Raw genomic sequence first — 23343 nt, forward strand, 5'->3', positions numbered from 1 at the left:
TTATATTTAAGGCTCGGTTCACATATATGCGATGCGGGAAGGCTGCGAATTCGCAAAACTGTATGGCTAAACTCGCACCGCACAGCTGATCGCATGTAATGTCGGAGCAGTGCGCTCCGACATTACATGCGAACCCGGCACTCGCAGAAGTGTGAACCGGGTCTAAAGGTGCTATTCAGATAATATATATATATATATATATATATATATATATATATATATATATATATATATATATATATATATATATATATATTTTTTGCCTCATAAAGTTAAAATTCCCCCAAAAAAGAATAGAAAAGCATTTTGGTTCATTTGTACTTTTTTTATTTGTATGCAATCCATAGAAAAAAAAAGTATCCAAACTTAAAGCGGTACTCCAGGATAAATGTATAGAAGCGGTAGAAGTACCACCTTTATATATGATGCTCGGCTCCCACCAAACAGGGGGCTAAATGGGCAAATGTTCAGATATTTGGATGATGGAACAACCACAGGTCAGTCCAAAGCTAAGTTGAGACCAAAATGTTGGCTCATCCCTATTCTTCTCCTATAAGACCATCCCTGCCCCCCACCGTCATGTGGTAGGTAATATTTCTAAGTCATTTGATTAAGTGGTCAGCAGAAGGGTCCACTAGACCACAGGCACATGGTCCAGCAAGTCATGGCAGAGATGTTATTTATCATTCATCACCCACTGGGCAGAAAGGATGCAGGATGACATCAGTTGGCTACAAACTTTTCTATTCTGCTTCAGAAGATCCTGTAAGTCAGTTCCTACCTAGGAATAGCTGCACCACCAGGATGGGGACATGTGCCAGAGAAGGCACATATGTGAACCTACCCTGCTGAAGGGCAGACAACAAGCTGATGATGATGTCATACATGACTTTTCCTGGCACATGATGGTGTGCCGCCTCTGGACCTGCCCCTGCAGAACTTACAGAATCTCTGCCCCAGTGTGGATCCTGTCCCCTAGGTATACCAGCTGTAACACTGCATGGCATCATTGTGCCTAAAGCCATTGTATATCTCCTGAACACTTGTGGGGGATTGCTGTTTCAGAGACAACTCACCTGCTGCAATCTGCTCATTCTATGGCCGGCATATAGTATCCTGCCTAAACACAGCTAAAGGTTGTGATGAAAATCTGATAACATTTACCACCCTGATTCATTACTGGGAAAAATAATAATTTCTTAGTTCTAGCTGCAGTCTACTTACTCTCTCCCTCAGAAAATGTGGTCTGGCCAAAAAGTATTACACGCTTAGCAGCAAATCTGTCACATTTTTCCTTATTCAGTCTGTGAAAAGGAAAGACAATTTTTTACTTACACATGAAATCCGTCTACTCTCTCCCTCATAAATTGTGACTTATCCAATGAAGGCCTGAAAAATGTGCTGCAATTCTGTTCAATTTTTATATTTTTAATTTAAAACTAAAAGTATCTAATTTTTTGTTTCCAGATGGAAGATGTCACTCAGAAATTGAAGCTTCCCCATACACACCTAATATTGGTGGTGCAAATCTCTAACATTTTCCCATCTTCAGTCTTCAAAGCAAGATAAAGATTTTCCCTTTCCAGTCTCTGAATGAAGATTCTCATTTTTTACTTTCCAGATGTAATATTCCCCCTCAGCCACTGGAAGAGTGCAGCCTGTCCATACAAGTGTAATATCTTCAGAGCAAAACTATAAAATGTTTTCCTTTTCTGTCTCTGAAATCAAGACACAGAATTTTACCCCATCCGTCTCTCAATCCAGACACTCATTTTTTTATTTCCAGATATAATATTCGTGCTTCATCACTCAGAAATGTCAGCCGGCCATTCCAGGTTTAATATTTGTGGACAATTCTTTACATTGTAATACCTTTTTATCCCTCTATTTGGTGGGATTGTGTGGGGCAACCCAGATATAGACAACTACAAAGGAAAAAAAAAAATCTTTAAAACATTATTTTATTTCACAATATAGAACTGAACACTTCTTTCTTCCCAGTCTCAAGACTAATTTTTTTCAGATATATTATTATCAATCACCCGGAAACTGCAGCCTGTCCATACTTATATCTGTAGAGCAAACCTGTAACATTTTTCCATTTTCAGTTTCCTAATAATTACATTACTTTTTTATTTACAGATGCGATGTGCTTACTCTCTCCATCAATAATTGCAGCCTGTCCATTTATTTATTTCCAGATGTGAGATGTCTGCTCAGTCATTACAATTTGCAGTCTGTGCATAGAGGTCTAATATTTGTGGTGTAAAACTCTAACATTTTTTCCTTGCCGTTCTCTGAATAGAAAGACACAATTTTCTTCTCTCCGAATGTAACATGCCGGCTCAGTCTGTCTAAAAGGCGCAGTGACTGCGGTGCATGACTGTAAAATGTTTGCTTTGTCAGTCTCTGAATCAAGAAATAATTATTGTTTTGTTTTTTATTTCCAGATGTAATATTCCTACCTAATAACTCACAAATCACAGCCTGTCCATACAGACATAAAATCTATGCTGATAAACTCTATATTTTGGCCTTCTCAGTCTCTGAATCAAGACACTATTTTGTTTCCAGCTTGTATTAGTGTCACTTGTGACTTCAGTTAGTGTGAGAGACAGTTAGTGGTAGTTAGAGGGAGTCCCAGATAGGTTTAGGGTCCCCTCCATATATCCCCTAATAAAGATTTAATCCCCTGATCACCCCCAGGTAACCCCTTCATTGCCCTGTCTCAGTGTCACTATTATAGTGTACTGATCTTTTTTATGATCACTGTATTAGGTGACATCAGTTAGCTGTAACATTAGTTAGCATCAATCCAGGACAGCGTCAGATTGCCCACCGCATATTTAGTAATACATTTTTACACTTTGATTGCCAGTGACACACACACACTAAACACCTCCATTACTAGTATAGTGTCTGAACTGATCAACATCTTTGACCTGATCAGAACTATACTAGCGTCCCCAATAGTTTAGTATAATGTTCCCAAAATGCAGTATTAGCAGGACCAGCCCCAACACCTGCCAGCACATCATTTATGGGTCCATTCTTCACAGGAAGGTGAGGAGATCAGATACGCTATATGGCCAAATATTTGTAGTCACCTAAACATCACATCTATATGGGCTGTTTGAGCATCCCATTTCAAAATTATGGTCACCTTTGTGCCTATAACTGCTTCCACTTTTCTGGGAAGACTGTTCACAAGATTTGGAATGTATCTGTGGGAATTTGTGCCCATTCAACCAAAAGAACCTTAGTGAGGTTAGGTACTGATGTTGGATGAGAAGACTTACAGTAACTCACAATTAGGCTGAGGTCAGGACTGTGTTTATGACATTTGAATTCCTCCACACCAAACCTATTAACCACTTACCGACTGCTCACCGTCGATTTACGTCGGTACAGTGACGCTAAATACCGGGATTATGGCAGCAGATAGCTGCCATAACCCCAGTATTTTTCAAAACACCGGACAGTCCTCTTTCAAGATTCACCGTGGGATCACCCTTATGGTGCAGTGGAAGAGGTGCCCTCCCCTCCTACCGCATCCCGGTCATTTTCCCTGCTTACCGGACCTGCCAGCAGCGGGGAAAATGATCCGGTCCTCTCTCCTCACAGACAGGAAGTCGAGTGAGGGCAAGATGGCCCACACTCGAATCTATGGTCTTGGAGGATCAGAGCAACATCAAACGTCGTCTAATAGCAACTGGTTTAAAGGGCCAATTTTTTTTCAGCAATTTTTTTTTCTTTTTTAGTGTAGATGTGAGGTGTGAGGTCTTTTTGACCCCAGATCTCACAATAAAGAGGTCCTCTCATACTTATTTCTATTACAAGGGATGTTTACATTCATTGTGTTAGGAATAAAAATGATCATTTTTTTTTTAAAAAAACTGTGTAAAAATAATAAATAAAATAAATAGGAAAAAATAAAAAAATTAAAGCGCCCTGTCCCCATTAGCTTGGGCGCAGAAGCGAACACATACGCAAGTTCCGCCCATATATGTCAACGGTGTTCAAACCACACATGTGAGGTATCACCGCGATTATTAGAGTGAGAGCAATAATTTGAGCCCTAGACCTCCTCTGTAACTCTTATCTTGTAACCTGTAGACATTTTTAAAATGTCGCCTATGGGAATTTTTAACTACCAAAGTTTGTCGCCATTCCACCAGCGCGCGCAATTTGTAAGCATGACATTATGGGTATATATTTACTTGGCATAACATTATCTTTCACATTATAGAAAAATTTTGGCTAACTTTACTGTTTTATTATTTTTTAATTAAAAAATGTGTTTGGAAGACCGCTGCGCAAATATGGTGTAATAAAAAATATTGCAACAATCGCCATTTTATTCTCTAGGGTCTCTGCTAAAAAATATATAATGTTTGGGGGTTCTAAGTAGTTTTCTAGCAAAAAAAAAAAAAATTTAACTTGTAAACAACAAGTGTCAGAAATAGGCTCGGTCCTTAAGTGGTTAATCCATGTCTTTATGGAGCTGGATTTGTTCTCAGTCATGCTGGAACAGAAAAGGTTGAAAGAAAACAACTGCCTACATATACTGTATAGCAGGGGTGTCAAACTCAATTTCATTGCGGGTCACATCAGAAGTATGATTGCCCTCAAAGGGCCGGTTGTGTCTGGGATGCACTACGTACAGAGTGCAGAGTTCAGGAGTGCATTATGTGCAACCCCCCCAAAGCTTCCTCACATCTCTCTCTCCTACCTGGTCCGAATCTAGTACATTTGTGTGTAGGTGGTTCTGCATTACCTTGCAGAGAGATTGTTCCGTCTCTCATATTCTGGAGATCTGTCCCTGCCGTGCCCCACCATAAGCGCGTGTAGAGATCTGTTAGTTCCAGGAGCCCCTGAGAGCCAAGTTGTTCCTTTTAAACATAGAAGGCTTCTGTGTATACAAATAACAGTGAGGAGGGGGAGAGGAGGGGGAGATTCAGAGGTGGTGGAATGGAGTTCAGTTCCTGCTGCAAATGCCACATGACAAGGCCTGCGGGTTGATCTTAAAGCTTCCTCTCTTATCGCACTCCAATCAGTGTGTGAGAGCAAAGTGGGAGCAAGCGGCTAAGTACAGGTGTTGGTTACATGGTGTGATGTTTTGATTGGTCACAGCATTTTTTTGTGCCCGGCATCGTTCATTGGACAGTGCAGTCACACTATTTTGTTTGTGCATGTTAGGGGTCATGTAAGAGCAAGAAAACAATTAAGCTCCAAAATAGCATCTCATCCTATAACATCCATCTTCCATCCAATTATGTACAATAAGCAGACAGAAGGCAGTTAATATACACAAAAAAAATAAAATAATAATGATGATAACGATGATTGAACAATATTACTGAATGTGTTTAATCTGGTCTACAGCATTATACATTGAATCAATGAATTACATTTACAGCATTCTTTTCCCCAGCATTGTACCTCTTGTATTCAGCTCAGGTTTTAAAAGTAAAATGTAGAGTTTTGGAGAAAACATACACAATAATATTCCAGCACTGGAGGTCAATATGGCGAATATCTCCACAGCCACCATGTATTTCCCTGTGGTGCTCAGATAGGCCGGGATCATGGCAATCCAGACACTGCAGAACACCAGCATGCTGAAGGTGATGTACTTGGCCTCATTAAAACTGTCCGGTAATGTCCTCACCATGAAAGCCAGAACAAAACTCACAGCTGCCAGAAACCCCATATAACCCAACATAGAGTAGAACCCGATAACTGACCCTTCATTACACTGAATGATGATCTTCCCAGGATAGGAGTCCATGTCATACTCCTGAAATGGTGGAGAGATGGACAACCAGAGAATGCAATTCATAACCTGAATGGATGAGCAGAATAACATGACTGTATTGGGAAGTTTGACTCCCACCCATTTTCTACAAGAGCTTCCAGGTCTGGTGGCTTTGAAAGCAACAAAGACCATGATGGTTTTGGCTAGGATAGAAGATGCTGAGATGGTGAAGGGAACTCCAAAAGTGACTTGTTGCAGCATACAGGTAATATCCACAGGACGGCCAAGGAAGAGGAATACAGACAGGAAACTCAGTATGAGGGAGAGGAGCAGAATGAAGCTGAGGTTCCGGTTATTGGCTTTGACTATGGGAGTTCTCCGAAACCAAAAAAATAATCCAAGTATAAAGAGAGATGTCATAACAAATATGACTGAAGTTACAGAAAAAAATAAAACTAGAATATCCTCCTCGTATGATAAATACTCATTGACTTTGTCAATACAAATATTTTTAGCTTTGTTAGGCCATTCATTTTCAGGACACTTCTTGCAGATTTTACTGTCTGTAGAGTAAAAATAAGTGAAAATAACATTAGGCACGGTACACCGAGAATGCAACTATTTGATGATATTGAATATTTTTTCAGTAATTTTCTTAACCACTTTAAGACCGGAGGATTTGGCTGCTCAATGACCAGGCCCCTTTTTTAAACTTGGCACTGCATGAATTTAACTGACAATTGCGCGGTCATGCAATGCTGTACCCAAACAAAATTAAGTCCTTTTTTCCCCACAAATAAAGCTTTCTTTTGGTGGTATTTGATCACCTCTGTGCTTTTTATTTTTTGCGATATTAATAAAAAATAAGAGGAAAAATTTGGAGAAAAAAATTACATTTTCAACTTTGTCTTTTAAAAAATATCCAATATACTCAATTTTTGTCATATATTTTGGCCAAAATGTACTGTATTTAGCTACATGTCTTTGACAAAAAAAATCATAATAAACATATTTTTATTGGTTTGCGCAAAAGTTGTAGCGTCTACAAAATATGATGTAAATACTTGAATTTATGAAGCTTTTACTTTCTGACTGCCTATCTCATTTCATGAAGTGCTAAAATGGCAGGGCAGTACAACCCCCCCCCCCCCCCAAATTACCACATTTTGGAAAGTAGACATCCTAAGGAATGTCCTGAGAGGCATGTTGAGCTCATTGAATATTAAATTTTTTTGTCATAGGTGTTTAAAAAATGTCTAAAACAAAATTTTTTTTTACACAAACTTGTCATTGAAATTATATATTACTCACGCATGCCATGGGTATATGTGTAATTACACACCAAAATATATTCTGCTGCTTCTCGTGAGTACAGGGATACCACATGTGTGAGACTTTTTGGAAGCCTAGCTGTTTACGGGACCCCAAAAACCAATCACCACCTTCGGAATTTCTAAGGGCGTAAATTTCTCATTGCATTTGCTCACTACCTATCACGTTTTAGGAGGCCCTGAAATGTCAAGACACCATAACCCCCCCAAATGACCCCATTTTGAAAAGTAGACAACCCAAGCTGTTTGCTGAGAGGCATGGTAAGTCCATGGAATATTTTATATTTTGCCACAAGTTTTGGGAAAATTACATTTTTTTTTCATTTATTTATCTTTTAGCATAAAGTTGTATTTAAAAGATACATTTCTCACACATGACATGGGTATATGTGGAATGACACCCCAAAATACATTCTGCTGCTTCTCCTGAGTACAGGGATGCCACATGTGTGAGACTTTTTGGGAGCCTAGCTGTGTACGGGACCCCGAAAACCAATCACCACCTTCAGATTTTCTAATGGCGTAAATTGTGCATTTCACCTCCACACTACCTGTCACAGTTTCAGAGGCCCTGAAATTTCAAGATAGCACAAAACCCTGCCAAATAACCCCATTTTGCAAAGTAGACACTCCAAGCTATTTGCTGAGAGTGGTGGTGATTGATTTTCGGAGTCCTGTACGTGGCTAGACTGCCAAAAGTCTCACACATGGGGTATCCCCATACTCAGGAGAAGCAGCAGAATGTATTTTTGGGTGTTGTTTCACATATACTATACCCATGGCATGTGTGAGCAATACAGTGGAACCTTGGTTTACGAGTACCTTTATTTACAAGAGTTTTGAAAGACGAGCAACATTTTTTTTAAAAAACTGTCTTGATATACCAGCACTGTCTTGATATACGAGCAGTTTTATACACTAAAAGCATGCCATCCCCTCTGTTAATGCACTCTTTTACATACCATTATGTGTCCCAGTGCTTGTACTGTATATAAACATGCCAATTTATATTGTTTCAGAGTGTCCCTGCACTTACTGTATATGCCTCGTCAGAAGGGGCCGATCACTCCTTCTGACGTCATCTGAGGAGGAGGGGAGGAGAGAAGCAGAGGGCTGCAGTGAACAGCCAGACAAGCTCTCATACAGTATAATCGGCAACTGTTATGTACAGCACGGACACAGGGACACATAATGTTTAACAGAGGAGATGGCATACTTATACTGTACAGTAATGTACTTTATATATAATAACAGCATATCTTTATATTACTATAAATGCTTGTGGAACGAATCATCTGAGTTTCAATGCTCTCCTATGGGAAAACTTGCTTTGATATATAAAATATTCCATGGACTCACCATGCCTCTCAGCAAATAGCTTGGAGTGTCTACTTTGCAAAATGGGGTCATTTGGGGGGGGGTCGTGCTATCTTGAAATTTCAGGGTCTCTGAACATGTGGTACCCCTGTACTCAAGGGAAGCAGCAGAATGTATTTCGGGGTGTCATTTCACATATACCTATGGCATGCGTAAGCAATATAAAAAACAAAACAAAACAAAAAAAAAAAAAACAAGTTGTCACCTTTCCGAAACTTAGGGCAAAATATAAAATACTCCATGGACTCAATATGCCTGTCAGCAAATAGTGTTGGGTGTCTACTTTCCAAAAAGGGGTAATTTGGGGGGTGTTTTAACTGTCCTAGCATTTTATGCTCAATCTTAGCCACACATCACCCACTCTTCTAACCACTTGAAAACCAAGCCTTTTCTGTGGCTTTTTGTTTACATGAAAAAACATTTTTTTTACTAGAAAATTACTTTGAACCCCCAAACATTATATATATTTTTTAAAGCAGAGGCCCTACAGAACAAAATGGTGGATGTTGCAATTTTTTTTGGCACGGGGTATTTGCGCACAGATTTTACAAACGCAATTTATGCAAAAAAATACATTTTTATTAAATTTAATGCACAAATACACTATATAATTCCTAATTGTTTGGTAAAATTTAAAAGATGATCTTATGCTGAGTACTTAGATACCAAACATAACTTGTTTAAAAATTGTTGGTGGATTAGCCTACTAGAGATAATGCAGTGCTGGATCTATTGATCACTAATGACCCAGACCTAATCTCGAAGGTAGGAGTCCAGGACAACCTGGGCTCTAGCGATCACAGGATGATCACATTTAACGTAAATAACAATATAACAAGACAAGAGGGGAACATAAGAACCCTAAACTTCAGAAGGGCAAGCTTCATGTTCTTTTATTGGGTATGTTTTTTAGAGAGGTATGTTTGAGAGCAGATTTTTTTTTTTTTTTTTCAAAATTGTCGGTCTTCTTTTATAGCGCAAAAAATAAAAAATGCAGTGGTGATCAAAAAACACAAAAGAAAGCTCTATTTGTAGAAAAAAAAATCACCCACATTTTATTTGTGTACAGTGTTGCACGGCTGCGCAATTGTCAGTCAAAGTAACAGTGCTGTATTGCAAAAGAATGGCCTGGTCATGAAGGGGGTAAACCTTCTGGAGGTCAAGTGGTTAATTTACCTTAACATTTTTTGGAGTTATGATGTAATATTAAATATGAATTAAATACCATTAGGGTTGAGCGAACCCGGACTGTATTGTTCGTGTTCGTACCAGACTTTTGGGTATTCGGTACCCTGACCCGAACCCGGACATTTTACTGTATGTTCGGGTACTGTCCGTTGTTCGGTAACGTGATTTTAATGTTTTGGCGCGGTTTTAATGGAGTGCTTTCAACAGGGGCAAGGCAGCCAATCAGCAAGCGTTTAACTAATGTGCCCTAGAAGCCATCACAGCCATGTCTAGTAATGGCATGGCTGTGATAGGCCAGTGCAGCATGTGACCCAGACTCTATATAAGCTGGAGTCACAGATCGCCGCGCGTCACTCTGCTAATACTACTGTAGGGAGAGGTTCCTGACTGCTGCTGCTGAGGGACAGAAAGGACTTTACTATAGAGCGAGGCTGGAGAGATTGCTTTTAGGGAAAGCATAGGAGGAACAATCTGCTTTATCATACAGCGATCTACATTGATTTGATTTTGTGGGGTGCAGTGAACAATGTTTTTGCCAGGAGGGAGAGATAGGAGTTTACTGTAGGGCCAGGGAGAGATTGCTTGTAGGGAAAGCATAGATAGGAACAATCTGCTTTAATCAGACAGCGATCTACATTGATTGTATTGTCTGGGGGTGAAGTAGAACGATCTTTATGCCCTGACATGAGCCAAGTGAGGAGGAGAAGGGAGAAGCAAAAAAATGTTATCAGTCTGTTAGGCGTGCGGTGCTGCACATTTCATGGAACCTCAGTGCATATGTGTGTGCTTAATCTGCATTTAAAAAAGAAAAAACATTTTTTCCTTCATAATTAACTTTAAAGACTGTATGCCAGACAGACATTGCTTTTCTAACCTGCTCTTCAAAAAGCACCAATGTGAGGGAAAAATAATTATTTTACAGTATTTAGGGTAAAACATTTTTTTTTTCAGTTTTTCATTCATACATTACAGTGCGATACACCCATTGCATACTGTTGTATTGCGCCATGCAATAAAAAAACTATTTAGGGGACAAAAGAGTTGATTGCGGCCCTGTCCCCATATGTTACAGTGACATACACCCATTGCATACTGTTGTATTGCGCCTTGCAATAAAAAAACTATTTAGGGGACAAAAAAGTTGATTGCGGCCCTGTCTGCATATGTTACAGTGAGATACACCCATTGCATACTGTTGTATTGCGCCTTGCAATAAAAAAACGATTTAGGGGACCAAAAAAGTTGATTGCGGCCCTGTCTGCATATGTTACAGTGAAATACAGGGTTGAGCGAACCCGGACTGTATTGTTCATGTTCGTACTGGACTTTTGGGTATTCGGTACCCGGACCCGAACCCGGACATTTCACTTTATGTTCGGGTACTGTCCGTTGTTCGGTAACGTGATTTTAATGTTTTGGCGCGGTTTTGATGGCGTGCTTTCAACAGGTGCAAGGTAGCCAATCAGAAAGCGTTTAACTAGTGTGCCCTAGAAGCCATCACAGCCATGTCTAGTAATGGCATGGCTGTGATAGGCCAATGCAGCATGTGACCCAGACTCTATATAAGCTGGAGTCACACAGCGCCGCACATCGCTCTGCTAATACTACTGTAGGAAGAGGTTCCTGTTGGTAGCTGCTGCTGAGGGAGAGATAGGACTTTACTATAGGGCAAGGCTAAAGAGATTGCTTGTAGGGAAAGCATAGGAGGAACAATCTGCTTTATCATACAGCGATCTACATTGATTTGATTTTGTGGGGTGCAGTGAACGATGTTTATGCCAGGAGGGAGAGATAGGAGTTTACTGTAGGGCCAGGCTGGAGAGATTACTTTAAGGGAAAGCATAGGATAGGAACAATCTGCTTTAATCAGACAGCGATCTACATTGATTGTATTGTCTGGGGGTGGAGTAGAGCTGCACATTTCATGCAACCTCAGCGCATATGTGTGTGCTTTATCTGCATTTAAAAAGAAAAAACATTTTTTCCTTCATATTTAACTTTAAAGACTGAATGTCAGACAGACATTGCTTTTCTAACCTCCTCTTCAAAAAGCACCCATGTGAGGGGAAAATAATTATTTTACAGTATTTAGGGTAAAAAAAATATTTTTCAGTTTTTCATTCATACATTACAGTGCGATACACCCATTGCATACTGTTGTATTGTGCCGTGCAATAAAAAAAAACTATTTAGGGGACAAAAAAAGTTGATTGCGGCCCTGTCTGCATATGTTACAGTGACATACACCCATTGCGTACTGTTGTATTGCGCCTTGCAATAAAAAAACTATTTAGGGGACCAAAAAAGTTGATTGCGGCCCTGTCTGCATATGTTACAGTGACATACACCCATTGCGTACTGTTGTATTGCGCCTTGCAATAAAAAAACTATTTAGGGGACCAAAAAAGTTGATTGCGGCCCTGTCTGCATATGTTACAGTGAGATACACCCATTGTGTACTGTTCTATTGCGCCTTGCAATAAAAAAACTATTTAGGGGACCAAAAAAGTTGATTGCAGCCCTGTCTGCATATGTTACAGTGAGATACACCCATTGCGTACTGTTGAATTGCGCCTTGCAATAAAAAAACTATTTAGGGGACAAAACAGTTTATTGCTACCCTGTTCGCATATGTTACAGTGACATACACCCATTGCATACTGTTGAATTGCACCTTGCAATAAAAAAAAACTATTTAGGGAACAGAAAGATATTAAATTGTGGCTTATTCTGTATCTGTGAGATACACTCGTTGGATACTGTTGTTCTAGTCCGCTATTCAATAAACACCCATTTAAGGAAAAAATATTACATTGCGGCTTAGTCTGCATATTTTACTGTGAGATACACTCGTTGTATACTGTTGTTCTAGTCCACTATTCAATAAACACCCATTTAGGGGAAAATTATTAAATTGCGGCCTAGTCTGTATCTGTACGTGTGAGATACACCCGTTGTATACTGTTGTTCTAGTCCGCTATTCAATAAACACCCATTTAGGGAAAAAATATTAAATTGCAGTCTAGTCTGTATCTGCACGTGTGAGATACACCCGTTGTATACTGTTGTATTGCGCCTTGCAATAGAAACCCATTTCGGGAAAGATCCCAAATTCGATAAATATGAGGAGAAGGTTAAATAAGGGACATGGCCTGGGTCATGGTGTTGCTGGTGGAAGTCCTGTTGCAAGGAGAGGACGTGGTCGATCTGTGCCAGCTACACGCACAGGTGAAACACCTTCCTCAGCTGCGAGTAGGCGACAGAACCTGCAGCAGTATTTAGCAGGGCCTAATGTGCCTCTACAAATGTTGAGGCCAGAACAAGTACAGGCGATAGTAGATTGGGTTGCTGACAGTGCCTCCACTTCCTTCACATTGTCTCCCACCAAGTCTTCTGCTGAAAGGTCAGAGTTGGCACCTGCAGCCAATGTCCATCAAACTGTCACCACATGCCCTTGAAAATCAGCCAAGCAGTCAGAGCCCCAATTCATGCAACAATCTCTTTCTCTTTTTGATGACTGTTAGCATGGTTTCCCAGGGCCATCCCCCTAGCCCTTCCCTAGAAGTGGAAGAGATTGGCACCAATGCCCAACCACTTATGTTTCCAGATGAGTACATGGGAGGACCATTGCAGCACGTCTCTGATGATGAAGAAACACAGGTGCCAACTGCTGCGGAATTCCGAATTGTGGAGACCGACAATAGTTGTAGGGGTGAAGACTGGGTGGAAGACGATGTGGAGGACGATGAGGACCTCAACCCCACATGGAATGAACGTCATGCAGGTGACCTGAGTAGTTTGGAGGAAGAGACGGTGGTCGCACAGAGCCACCAGTACAGCAGAAGAGGGAGCAGGGTGCAAAAGCGGAGCGGCCGTGCCCTAGACACTATGCCTGCTACTGCCCAACGCAGCAAGGGACCGAGCACACCAAAGCCAGCTCACAGGAGTTCCCTAGCGAGGCAGTTCTTCAGACAATGTGATGATGACAGGACACGAGTGGTTTGCACACTGTGCAATCAAAGCCTGAAGCGAGGCATAAACCTTCTCAACCTGAGCACAACCTGCATGACCAGGCATCTAAGTGCAAAGCACGAGCTGCAGTGGAGTGCACACCTCAAAAACCAAGAAAGGGCTCCTCCTGCTTCCTCTTCTGCTGCTGGAGTCTCGGCCTCTTCATCCACCTCTGTAGTGACAGTGGCACCTGCCACCCCGCAAACAGAGGATCCACCAGCAACACCACCACCTGGGTGACCAACAACCATCTCCACAATGTCCCGTGGAAGTGTTCAGCTTTCTATCTCCCAAACACTGGAATGGAAGAGGAAGTACCCCCCTACCCACCCGCGATCCCTGGCCCTGAATGCCAGCATTTCAAAATTCCTGGCCTTTGAAATGCTGTCATTCCGGCTGGTGGTGACTCAGAGTTTTAAGAGCCTGTTTGGGTAAAAAACCGCACACCACGCAGGAGTTGTGGAGGGGCATTGAACAGCAGACCGATGAGTGGTTGCTGCCAGTGAGCCTCAAGCCCGGCCTGGTGGTGTGCGATAACAGGCAAAATCTCATAGCATCTCTGGGCCTAGCCGGTTTGACTCACATCCCTTGCTTGGCGTATGTGCTGAATTTGGTGGTGCAGAGGTTCCTTAGAAATTACCCCGATATGTCAGAGCTGCTGCACAAAGTACGGGCCGTCTGTGCGCACTTTCGGCGTTCTCACCCTGCTGCAGCTCGCCTGTCAGCGTTGCAGCGTAACTTCGGCCTTCCCGCTCACCACCTCATATGTGACTTGCCCACAAGGTGGAGATTCAGCTGCAGCACGCACGCGTGAGTCGCTCTGCGGAACAGCACCACTTCACCACCAATAACTGGGCCACCATGCGAGACCTGTGTGCCTTGTTGCGCTGTTTCGAGTACTCCACCAACATGGCCAGTGCCGATGACGCCATTCTCAGCTTAACTATCCCACTTCTATGCCTCCTTCAAAAAACGATTTGGGCGATGATGGAAGAGGATGTGGCACAGGAGGAGGAGGAGGAGGATGAAGAGGTAACATTTCCAAGGCTTTCAGGGCAGTCATTCCCAAGTGGCTCCGAGGGTGGGTTCCTGCACACACAAACATATCATCTTACCACAAAGAAACGCCAGGGACACAATTGTCCAGCAGGGGCTTAGTTCTGGAGGATGACGAGGATGAGGAGGAGGAGATGGAGGAGGATATGGAACCATGTTCACAGCAGGGTGGCACTCAGGCCAGCTCATGGCCATCACTGGTGCGTGGTTTGGGGGATACGGAGGACACAGAGGATACACCTCCCACAGAGGACAGCTTTTCGTTTCCTCTGGGCAGCCTGGCACACATGACTGTTTACATGCTGCAGTGTCTCCGCAATGACTGCCGAGTTTCCCACATAGTAACTTGTGCTAATTACTGGGTGGCCACCCTGCTGGATCTCCGTTACAAGGACAACGTACCGTCCTTAATTCACTCACTGGAGCATGATCGCAAGATGTGCGAATACAAGCGCATGCTGGTAGATGCTCTGCTGGTGGCATTCCCACCTGACAGCCGGGGCACAGTGGAAGCACAAGGCCAAGCCAGGGGAGGAGGAGGAAGAGGTCGTCAACGCTGCCAGGGCACCACCAGCACCTCAGAAGGCAGGGTTAGCATGGTCGACATGTGGAAAAGCTTTGTCAGCATGCCACAACAAGCAGCAGCACCAGCAGCTGATATGGAACGTCTTAGCAGGAGGCAGCATTTCACTAACATAGTGAAGCAGTATGTGTGCACACGCCTAGACGTACTGAATGACGGGTCTGCCCCCTTCAACTTCTGGGTCTCCAAGTTGGGCACATGGCCTGAGTTTTCCCTTTACGCCTTGGAGGTGCTGGCCTGCCCTGCAGCCAGTGTATTATCTGAATGGGTATTTAGTACGGCTGGGGGCGTTATCACAGACAAGCGCAGCCGCCTGTCCAGAGCCAATGTGGACAAGCTCACATTCATTAAAATAAACCAGGCATGGATCCCACAGGACTTGTCCGTACCTTGTGCAGAATAGTCATGTATACCGGCCTTACCCAGCCATTGCTGGATTTCTTACTCTTTTGGGGTGTACCCGAATTTACATTTTTTTTTATTAAAAACCAATGTTCGCAGCTATTAAGATGCCATGCTATTAAGATGATTTTGATGCAATTTTCAGCCCTCTAGCCCTTTCCATGTTTGTTTTAGTTTTTTAGTTATGTTTGCATTTTAGTGCTCAAAAGTTCGGGTCTCCATTGACTTCAATGGGGTTCGGGATCGGGACAAAGTTCGGGTTAAGTCCGGGTCACGAACCCGGATTTTTTTTTCAAGTTCGGTCAAACCCGACGAACCCGAACATCCAGGTGTTCGCTCAACTCTAAATACCATACAAAACAAACACATTGTTTGGAACAATATATATGGTGAATACAAACATGTGAAGGGAGGACAGAACAACAACATTCCATGTGTTCATCCACTTCACTTCAATCACTTTGTCCATTTTCAAGCAGGCTCTCTCCCCCGACTAAGACCGGACTCTACAAGCCATTGGGGGAAGCCCCGGTGATAAGGTTGCACGGTGCCAAATGTGCCAATTTGTAATTTGAGCAGGTGACTAAATAGTGGCACGCTTGAATAAAATAAAATAAAAAAATTGTCCACGTACAAATGGTACCCCTTTCCGAATAAGGGTGACACCAAGTCCCAAACTATATTGCCGCTGCTCACTATGTAGTCTGGGCAGTTGGGGGGCTCCACAGTGCTATCTTTTCCCTCATAAACACGGAAACTGACTGTATAGCCTGTGACCCTGTCACACAGCTTATACAGCTTGACTCCGTATCTGGCACGCATGCTGGGGAGATACTGTTTGATAGCAAGGCGGCCAGTAAACTTAATCAGGGGCTCATCAACGCAGACAACTTGTTGGGGGGGTAAACAAGGCTGCAAACCGCTGATTGGAGTGGTTTACAAGGGGCTGAATTTTGTGGAACTGGTCATATCCAGGGTCTCCCCGAGGATGACAGAGTTCATTGTCGTTGAAGGGCATAAACCGCAGAACCCTGGACATGGAAGCAGAAAACACGCGCATATGGTGAATTGGGTTAGTGGACCAATATAACCGCAACTCACTCCTTTTGGTTATGCCCATGTTAAGAGAAAGGCCCAGAAAGATTTTAAACTCGGAAACCGTTATAGGTTTCCAGCCAAATTGTCTGGCAAGGGACGAATTTGGGTTGGCGGCAATGAATTGGCCAGCATATAAAACGCTTTGGTCCACAATAGATCTGAAAAGATCTTCCATGAAAAACAGCTCAAAATAATGAAGGGGAGTAAAATTAACTGTTTCCATGTGGATTCCGGGTTGGGCAGTGAATGGAGGAAGTACGGGCGCTGTAGAATCAGTGGGCTGCCAATTTGGATATGCCAGCGCATCAGGGTGAGCACTATGGGCTCTACGGGCCTGTCTTTGAATTTTCGGTGGCTGCGGCCACTACTTGTGCTAGCCATCGCACCAGCTTCAACTGAACTTATGGGATCCGCCATGTCACCAAGTGATACTGCAGTGCTGGTATGTCTAGGTCCAGGGTGTATTAGGCCGCTGGTGCTTGCCAGTTCACCAGAAGTGTGAGCGGCACTAGTACCGACACTCCGCTCCATACGAGCACCCTGCAATTCCTGCACCTCAGCAACTCCAGAATGGGGTCAGGTACACCTGATCCTAGCAGGGACCTATCCATCGTTGGAGCTATCTGTCAGGGAGCCACTGCTGTCTACAGGCTCATATACTGACCCTAATTCTGCCAGTGAGGCTTTCCCATCGTTCTCATCTGACATTGTCAGTATCCGCTAGGCCTCTTCACTAGTGTACGAACGTTTGGTATTTTAGCAACTAAATTTACAGGTACACTAGTGTGACTCACAGGTAAAAAAAGTACCTGGTTGTCGAGAAATATTTGGTCGCTACAAAAAAAATTGCTAGTGCCAGCAGAGATCAGGCCTGACTCTGCTAATGCAGCGGTTTTGTGTGTTGTGTTTTTTGGAAGTGACAGTAATCTATTGATTACAGCAGTTGCTGGCAGGGTGTTAAATATTTATTGGGAGGGTGACGGGTATCCTAAGCCTAAAAGTAACAGTTGCAAGCGCTAAACAAGTCACAAGTCACACTATTACAGAAATATAGACAAATGCTATATACTGTCTATAGTGTGCAATGTGACAGGGGGTGTAGGGGTTAACAGGGGGTGATTAGGGGGTTAAATATTTATTTGGGGGGTGTAGGTGACCCTAAACCTACTTGGGACATAAACTAACTCACTAGCGCTAACTGAAGTCACAATCACACTATCACAGAAAACCACTATATACCTGTATATAGTGTGCAATGTGACAGGGGGGAAGGGGTTAAATGGGGGTGATCAGGGTATTAAATCTTTATTGGGGGGTGGCGGTTATCCTAAGCCTAAAACTAACGGTTGCAAGTGCTAAACCAAGACACAAGTCACACTAATACAGAAATATATTAACTGCTATATACTGTTTACAGTGTGCAATGTGACAGGGGGTGTAGGGGTAAACTGGGGGGAAGGGTGATCGGGGGTTAAATGTACCTAGCTAGGTGTGCTGAAGTGTGCTGTGTGCAGTACTCACATTTTGATCCTCTCTCTTCTCTCGATGAATCCAAAAAGGATTTTGGGAGGAGAGAGAGGGTCATTTCTGTGCCTGTGTTTACATTACACAGGCACAAGTCAGTCTGTGATTGGTCAGGACCGATCAACAGGTCCAGGCTAGGCACACAGTTAACCCGTTGATCGCCCTAGATGTTTGACCCCTTCCCAGCTAGTGTCATTAGTACAGTGACAGTGCATATTTTTAGCACTGATCACGGTTGTGGTGTCACTGGTTCCCACAAAGTGTCAAAAGTGTCAGTTAGTGTCCCATAGTCCACCGTAATATCGCAGTACCGCTATATTTTTCTGATCGCCGCCATTACTAGCTTAAAAAAATTCCAAAAATATATCCCATAGTTTGTAGATGCTATAACCTACGCATAAACCATTCAATAAATGCTCATTGGGATTTTTTTTACCAAAAACATGTAGCAGAATTCATTTTGGCCTAAATTTATGAAGAAATTTGATTTTTCATGTTTTTTTATTGGGTATGTTTTTAGAGAGGTATGTTTGAGAGCAGATTTTTTTTTTTTTCAAAATTGTCAGTCTTTTTATTTTTTATAGCGCAAAAAAATAAAAAATGCAGTGGTGATCAAAAAACACAAAAGAAAGCTCTATTTGTAGAAAAAAATTACCTACATTTTATTTGGGTACAGTGTCGCACGGCTGTGCAATTGTCAGTCAAAGTAACAGTGCTGTATTGCAAAGGAATGGCCTGGTCATGAAGGGGGTAAACCTTCTGGAGGTCAAGTGGTTAATTTACCTTAACATTTTTTGGAGTTATGATGTAATATTAAATATGAATTAAATGCCATACAAAACAAACACATTGTTTGGAACAATATATATGGTGAATATCTTAAGAAAGCTTTAGTCATGAACAAAAAGTGATGATGCCCTACTAAAAATAAAAGCACCTTCAGCCTCAGTGGTGGCCATGACACAGTCTATCTGTAACCCTAACATGTATGTAACAATCACATTCCCTTATTTTACCATTTTTGGTCTCTTCAGTGAAATCATTTTCCAGACCACTTTTAGGTAAGTGCAAAATTGTTGGAGGCTTTCTCACGCAGACAGTAGGAGGAAGATGATTCCCATTGATTGCTTGAGAAAGTCTCCAACACTCCCAGAAGGGTCAGAGGTAGAAGAAAAGTGCAGCAATCTTTACCAAAAAAGGCAGAAAGGCGCCATCAGTAATCATTAATTCCATACAATGTAGGGAGATGTTCAGCCTGCAAAGTGTAAAGTGGTTACAGAATCACTTTAACCACTTCCCGCCTGGTTGTGTTATCCTGACCGGACGTCATATGACGGCGGCAGGATAACACAGCTCTGGCCGCCCCCCGGGGGCACGCAGAGCGGAGATCGGTGATGCGAGGTGTCAGTCTGACACCCTGCATCTCCGATCTCGGTAAAGAGCCTCTGACGGAGGCTCTTTACCATGTGATCAGCCGTGTCCAATCACGGCTGGTCACATAGTAAATAGGAACAGCCGTTGATCGGCTTTCCTTAGTTCGTGCCTGACAGGCACGAGTAAAGGAGCGCCGATCGGCGGCTCCCCTGACAGGGGGGGGGTCGGCACTGGTAATCAGATCATTGATTACCAGTGCAGACCCTTGGGGGGGGGATGCCACTAGATCCACCAGGGATGCCCACTATGACACCAGGGATGCCCACCATGACCCCAGGGATGCCCACTATGGCCACCAGGGAGCCCCCCATTGCCCTCCCCATCAGTGCTGCCCGCCAGTGTCCTCACTATCAGTGCTGCCCACAAGTGCTCATCATTGCCATCCTTTAGTGTCGCCCACCAGTGTCCATTATTGCCCACCAGTGCCGCCTATCAGTGCCCATTAGTGCCCATCAGTGCCGCCCGTCAGTGCCGATCAGTGCCGCTCCATCAGTGCCCACCAGTGCTGCCTATCAGTGCCCATTAGTGCCCATCAGTGCCACCTATCAGTGTCCATCAATGCCGCCTATCAGTGCCCAGCAGTGCCGCCTATCAGTGCCCACCAATGCTGCATATCTGTGCTACCTATCAGTGCCACATATCAGTGCCTATCAGTGCCGCATATCAGTGCCGCCTATCAGTGCCACCCCATCAGTGCCACCCCATCAGTGCCTCCTCATCAGTGCCTCCTCATCAGCGCCTGTCAGTGCAGTCTCATCAGTTCAGGTAAAAACTTATTTATTTACAAAATTGTATAACATAAACAAAAAAACTTTTTTTTTTTTTCAAACTTTTCGGACTTTTTTTATTTGTTTAGCAAAAAGGAAAAAACCCACAGATGATCAAATACCACCAAAAGAAAGCTCTATTTGTGGGGGGAAAATGACATAAATTTGGTGTAGGTACAGTGTTGCATGACCGCGCAATTGTCATTCAAAATGCAACATCGCTAAAAGGGGAAAATTGGCCTGGGCAGGAAGGGAGGGAAGTGCCCTGTATTAAAGTGGTTAAGGGACTTTAAAAGTTTTCATTTTCTAATTCAATATCAGAGTTTCTATTTAAATAAATATAAAGCTTACCGGATTGGTTTGATATTTCTCCTTCTGAACATGGAGCACAATTATAACAACATGGGTGATATCCTTCTCTTACAGATTTTCTGAACCCTGGAAGACATTCCTCGGAGCATCGACCCCTTGGGACCTAAGATAATATGGAAAGATATGAACTATTCAAGAGTAAAACTACTGTAGGTAGGGATTGAAAAACAGTTTGGACAAACACCTACATTTGCAGAGCGTTTGCCCCACCGAACACCTTGCAATGCACTGAGTGCTGCATAGTGCATTCTGTGCCCTGATTGGGCAAAGCTTTGCCCAATCAGGGTGCAGTGTAAGCTGGTTGTTAGAAAACTGTGTGGGTCCCCCCCAAAATCCCCAAAATCCCCGCCAGACCCTTACACGGGCTGGCTGCCTGGCAGGTCAGTAAAGAGGGGGGGGTGAGCAAGAGTCCCCTAAACCATACCAGGCCACATGTTCTCAACATGGGGGATGGGTGCTTTGGGACAGGGGGGGCATTTTTTTTTATATTTCAGGTCGCTGGGACGCGTATTTACATTGAGGGACATTGTGTTTTTATTTTATTTTTTTGATAAAGGAATTGTCAAAAACGTGTTTATTACTTTTTGACACTTTTTTGCTGAATGAATAGGAGTACTATGTACCCGATACTCATTCACATGGGGGGCTGGGATCTGGGGGTCCCTTTGTTAAAGGGGGCTTCCAGACTCCGATAAGCCCCCACCCAAAAACCCCTACAACCACTGGCCACGGTTGTGGGGATGAGGCCCATGTTGAGGTCATGGGGTCTTTTATGGTTCAGGAGGGGGAACGCTTGCTCCCCCCCTTTTCCTGACCTGGCAGGCTGCGTGTCTAAATAAGGGTCTGGTAGGGATTCTGAGGGGAGCCCACACCATTTCTTTTTTTACATTTTGGAGTAGGGTTCCCCTCCAAATCCACATCATTACGGAAGGGTCGGATATGGACTGGGGGGACCCCATGCCATTTTTTACTTTATTTTTGTTTTTTTATTTTTATGCCGGCAATTGAAACCATGAGTCATTTTAAATGGGATTTGACTTGTTTTTTGTTTTTTTTTTTCTTTTGAAATGTCATTTTATCTGTAACATGTTTGTTGTGGAATTTTTCCTCAGGTACAAAATACCTGTTACCTGTTAGTCAGTGATACCAAATCAGACAATATATAGCTATATATATAATGAGATCAGACAAGACTCAAGATGGCTGAATCATAGTGACCTGATTTATTACAACATTGCTGGAGTTTAAATATACTCCAAAATGGGTTTGTCATTACAATCTGACATACAAGAAATGGGTTGTTATTAACATCTTTTGTCCAATCAAAGTTAACAACTAATTATAGTAAGCATTGGGTTAATCTATATTGTGATTCTCTTGTCATCAGGGAATTTTCGGTGATGGTCATAAGAAGTTTCCAAAGGGACTTTTATTAGAAGTTATTATTATTGGCTCTGTGGTCAGCTGTCCAGACAGAGTTGATATCCTGAGAGATAGGGAATTTCCACTGTTTCGGTCATCTGATATATTCTTAGCTTTTGCAAGCTCAGTGACACATGCAAAGAAATCAAAGTGAAATGAGAATAATTAACTCAAAAACACATTTTGCTTAAGTCAACCATTTTGAATGCCAATCAAGGCATCCTGAGAAGTGAAGAAAAAGGTATCCTGTAAAGGCCAATAAGGTCAAGGTATGCCACGTCATGTTTCATGCATGCTAAAGATGCACTGCTTTACAGGCACATTAAGGGGACCCCCAGGCAGTATATTTAAAGAAAGTTTTCATTTTTATTGTTGCACCTTAAGCATAATTACAATCACTGCTCCTGAGAAAAAACAAAAAAGCCCTTTACATACAGTCATTTTGAACTGCATTATCTCTCAGGACTTGATGAACACCCCAACTTCATTATATCCCTCCAGAATGTGATCCACAAAGTCTGCAGTATTGATATCTTTACTCCAGGAGGTTACCATCATGTGGTGGAGGGATGTTGACAATCGTACCTCTAGTGAACAATAGATATCCGATATTGAGTAACGCTGACCATTAACTAAAGTATCCAGAAAGGAAGTCCAGAATCTCTGGGACATAATAGCACATATTCTTGATACATAGTCCGATAACTGCTAAGCCTAGAAAGCGTTATGGTGATATTTAAGGTGATATTTCTCAGTCAATGTAGAAAATTATTCAAGGACCCCTGAGGACATATCAACAAAAACAGGGATTCAAAAGGTATTCAACCTTAGTTAGCCCTTTAAAAAAAAACACAGTCTGAAGGCTTCATGTTGTGCAGCTTGCGGGAACATCGGGTTACCATTAATAGGCAAGTGTGGTTGGAGACGAGCGGGGAGAGATTCAGTCATTTCCTGACTTCCCTCCATGTGATGATGGTATCCCGCAGTGGAAGATGATGCTGAAGGGGGTTGGGGAAGAGA

At 42.7% G+C, this 23343-nt stretch overlaps 1 protein-coding gene across 1 annotated transcript in view; it reads right to left on the minus strand.

Moving 5' to 3' along the window:
* The window catches only part of LOC309569075 (vomeronasal type-2 receptor 26-like), a gene marked incomplete at both ends in the record, with an annotated part of 96389 nt that overhangs the window by 72231 nt on the left and 815 nt on the right, over positions 1-23343 (minus strand). The window contains 2 exons of the mRNA XM_082274838.1: positions 5418-6321; positions 20881-21004. Of these exons, the coding sequence (XP_082130964.1) occupies positions 5418-6321; positions 20881-21004 (1028 nt within the window). The remainder of the gene's footprint in view (positions 1-5417; positions 6322-20880; positions 21005-23343) is intronic.

The sequence above is a fragment of the Pelophylax lessonae genome (genome assembly GCF_965119305.1).
Source record: "Pelophylax lessonae genome assembly, chromosome: 1".
NCBI classification, from domain to species: Eukaryota; Metazoa; Chordata; class Amphibia; order Anura; family Ranidae; genus Pelophylax; species Pelophylax lessonae.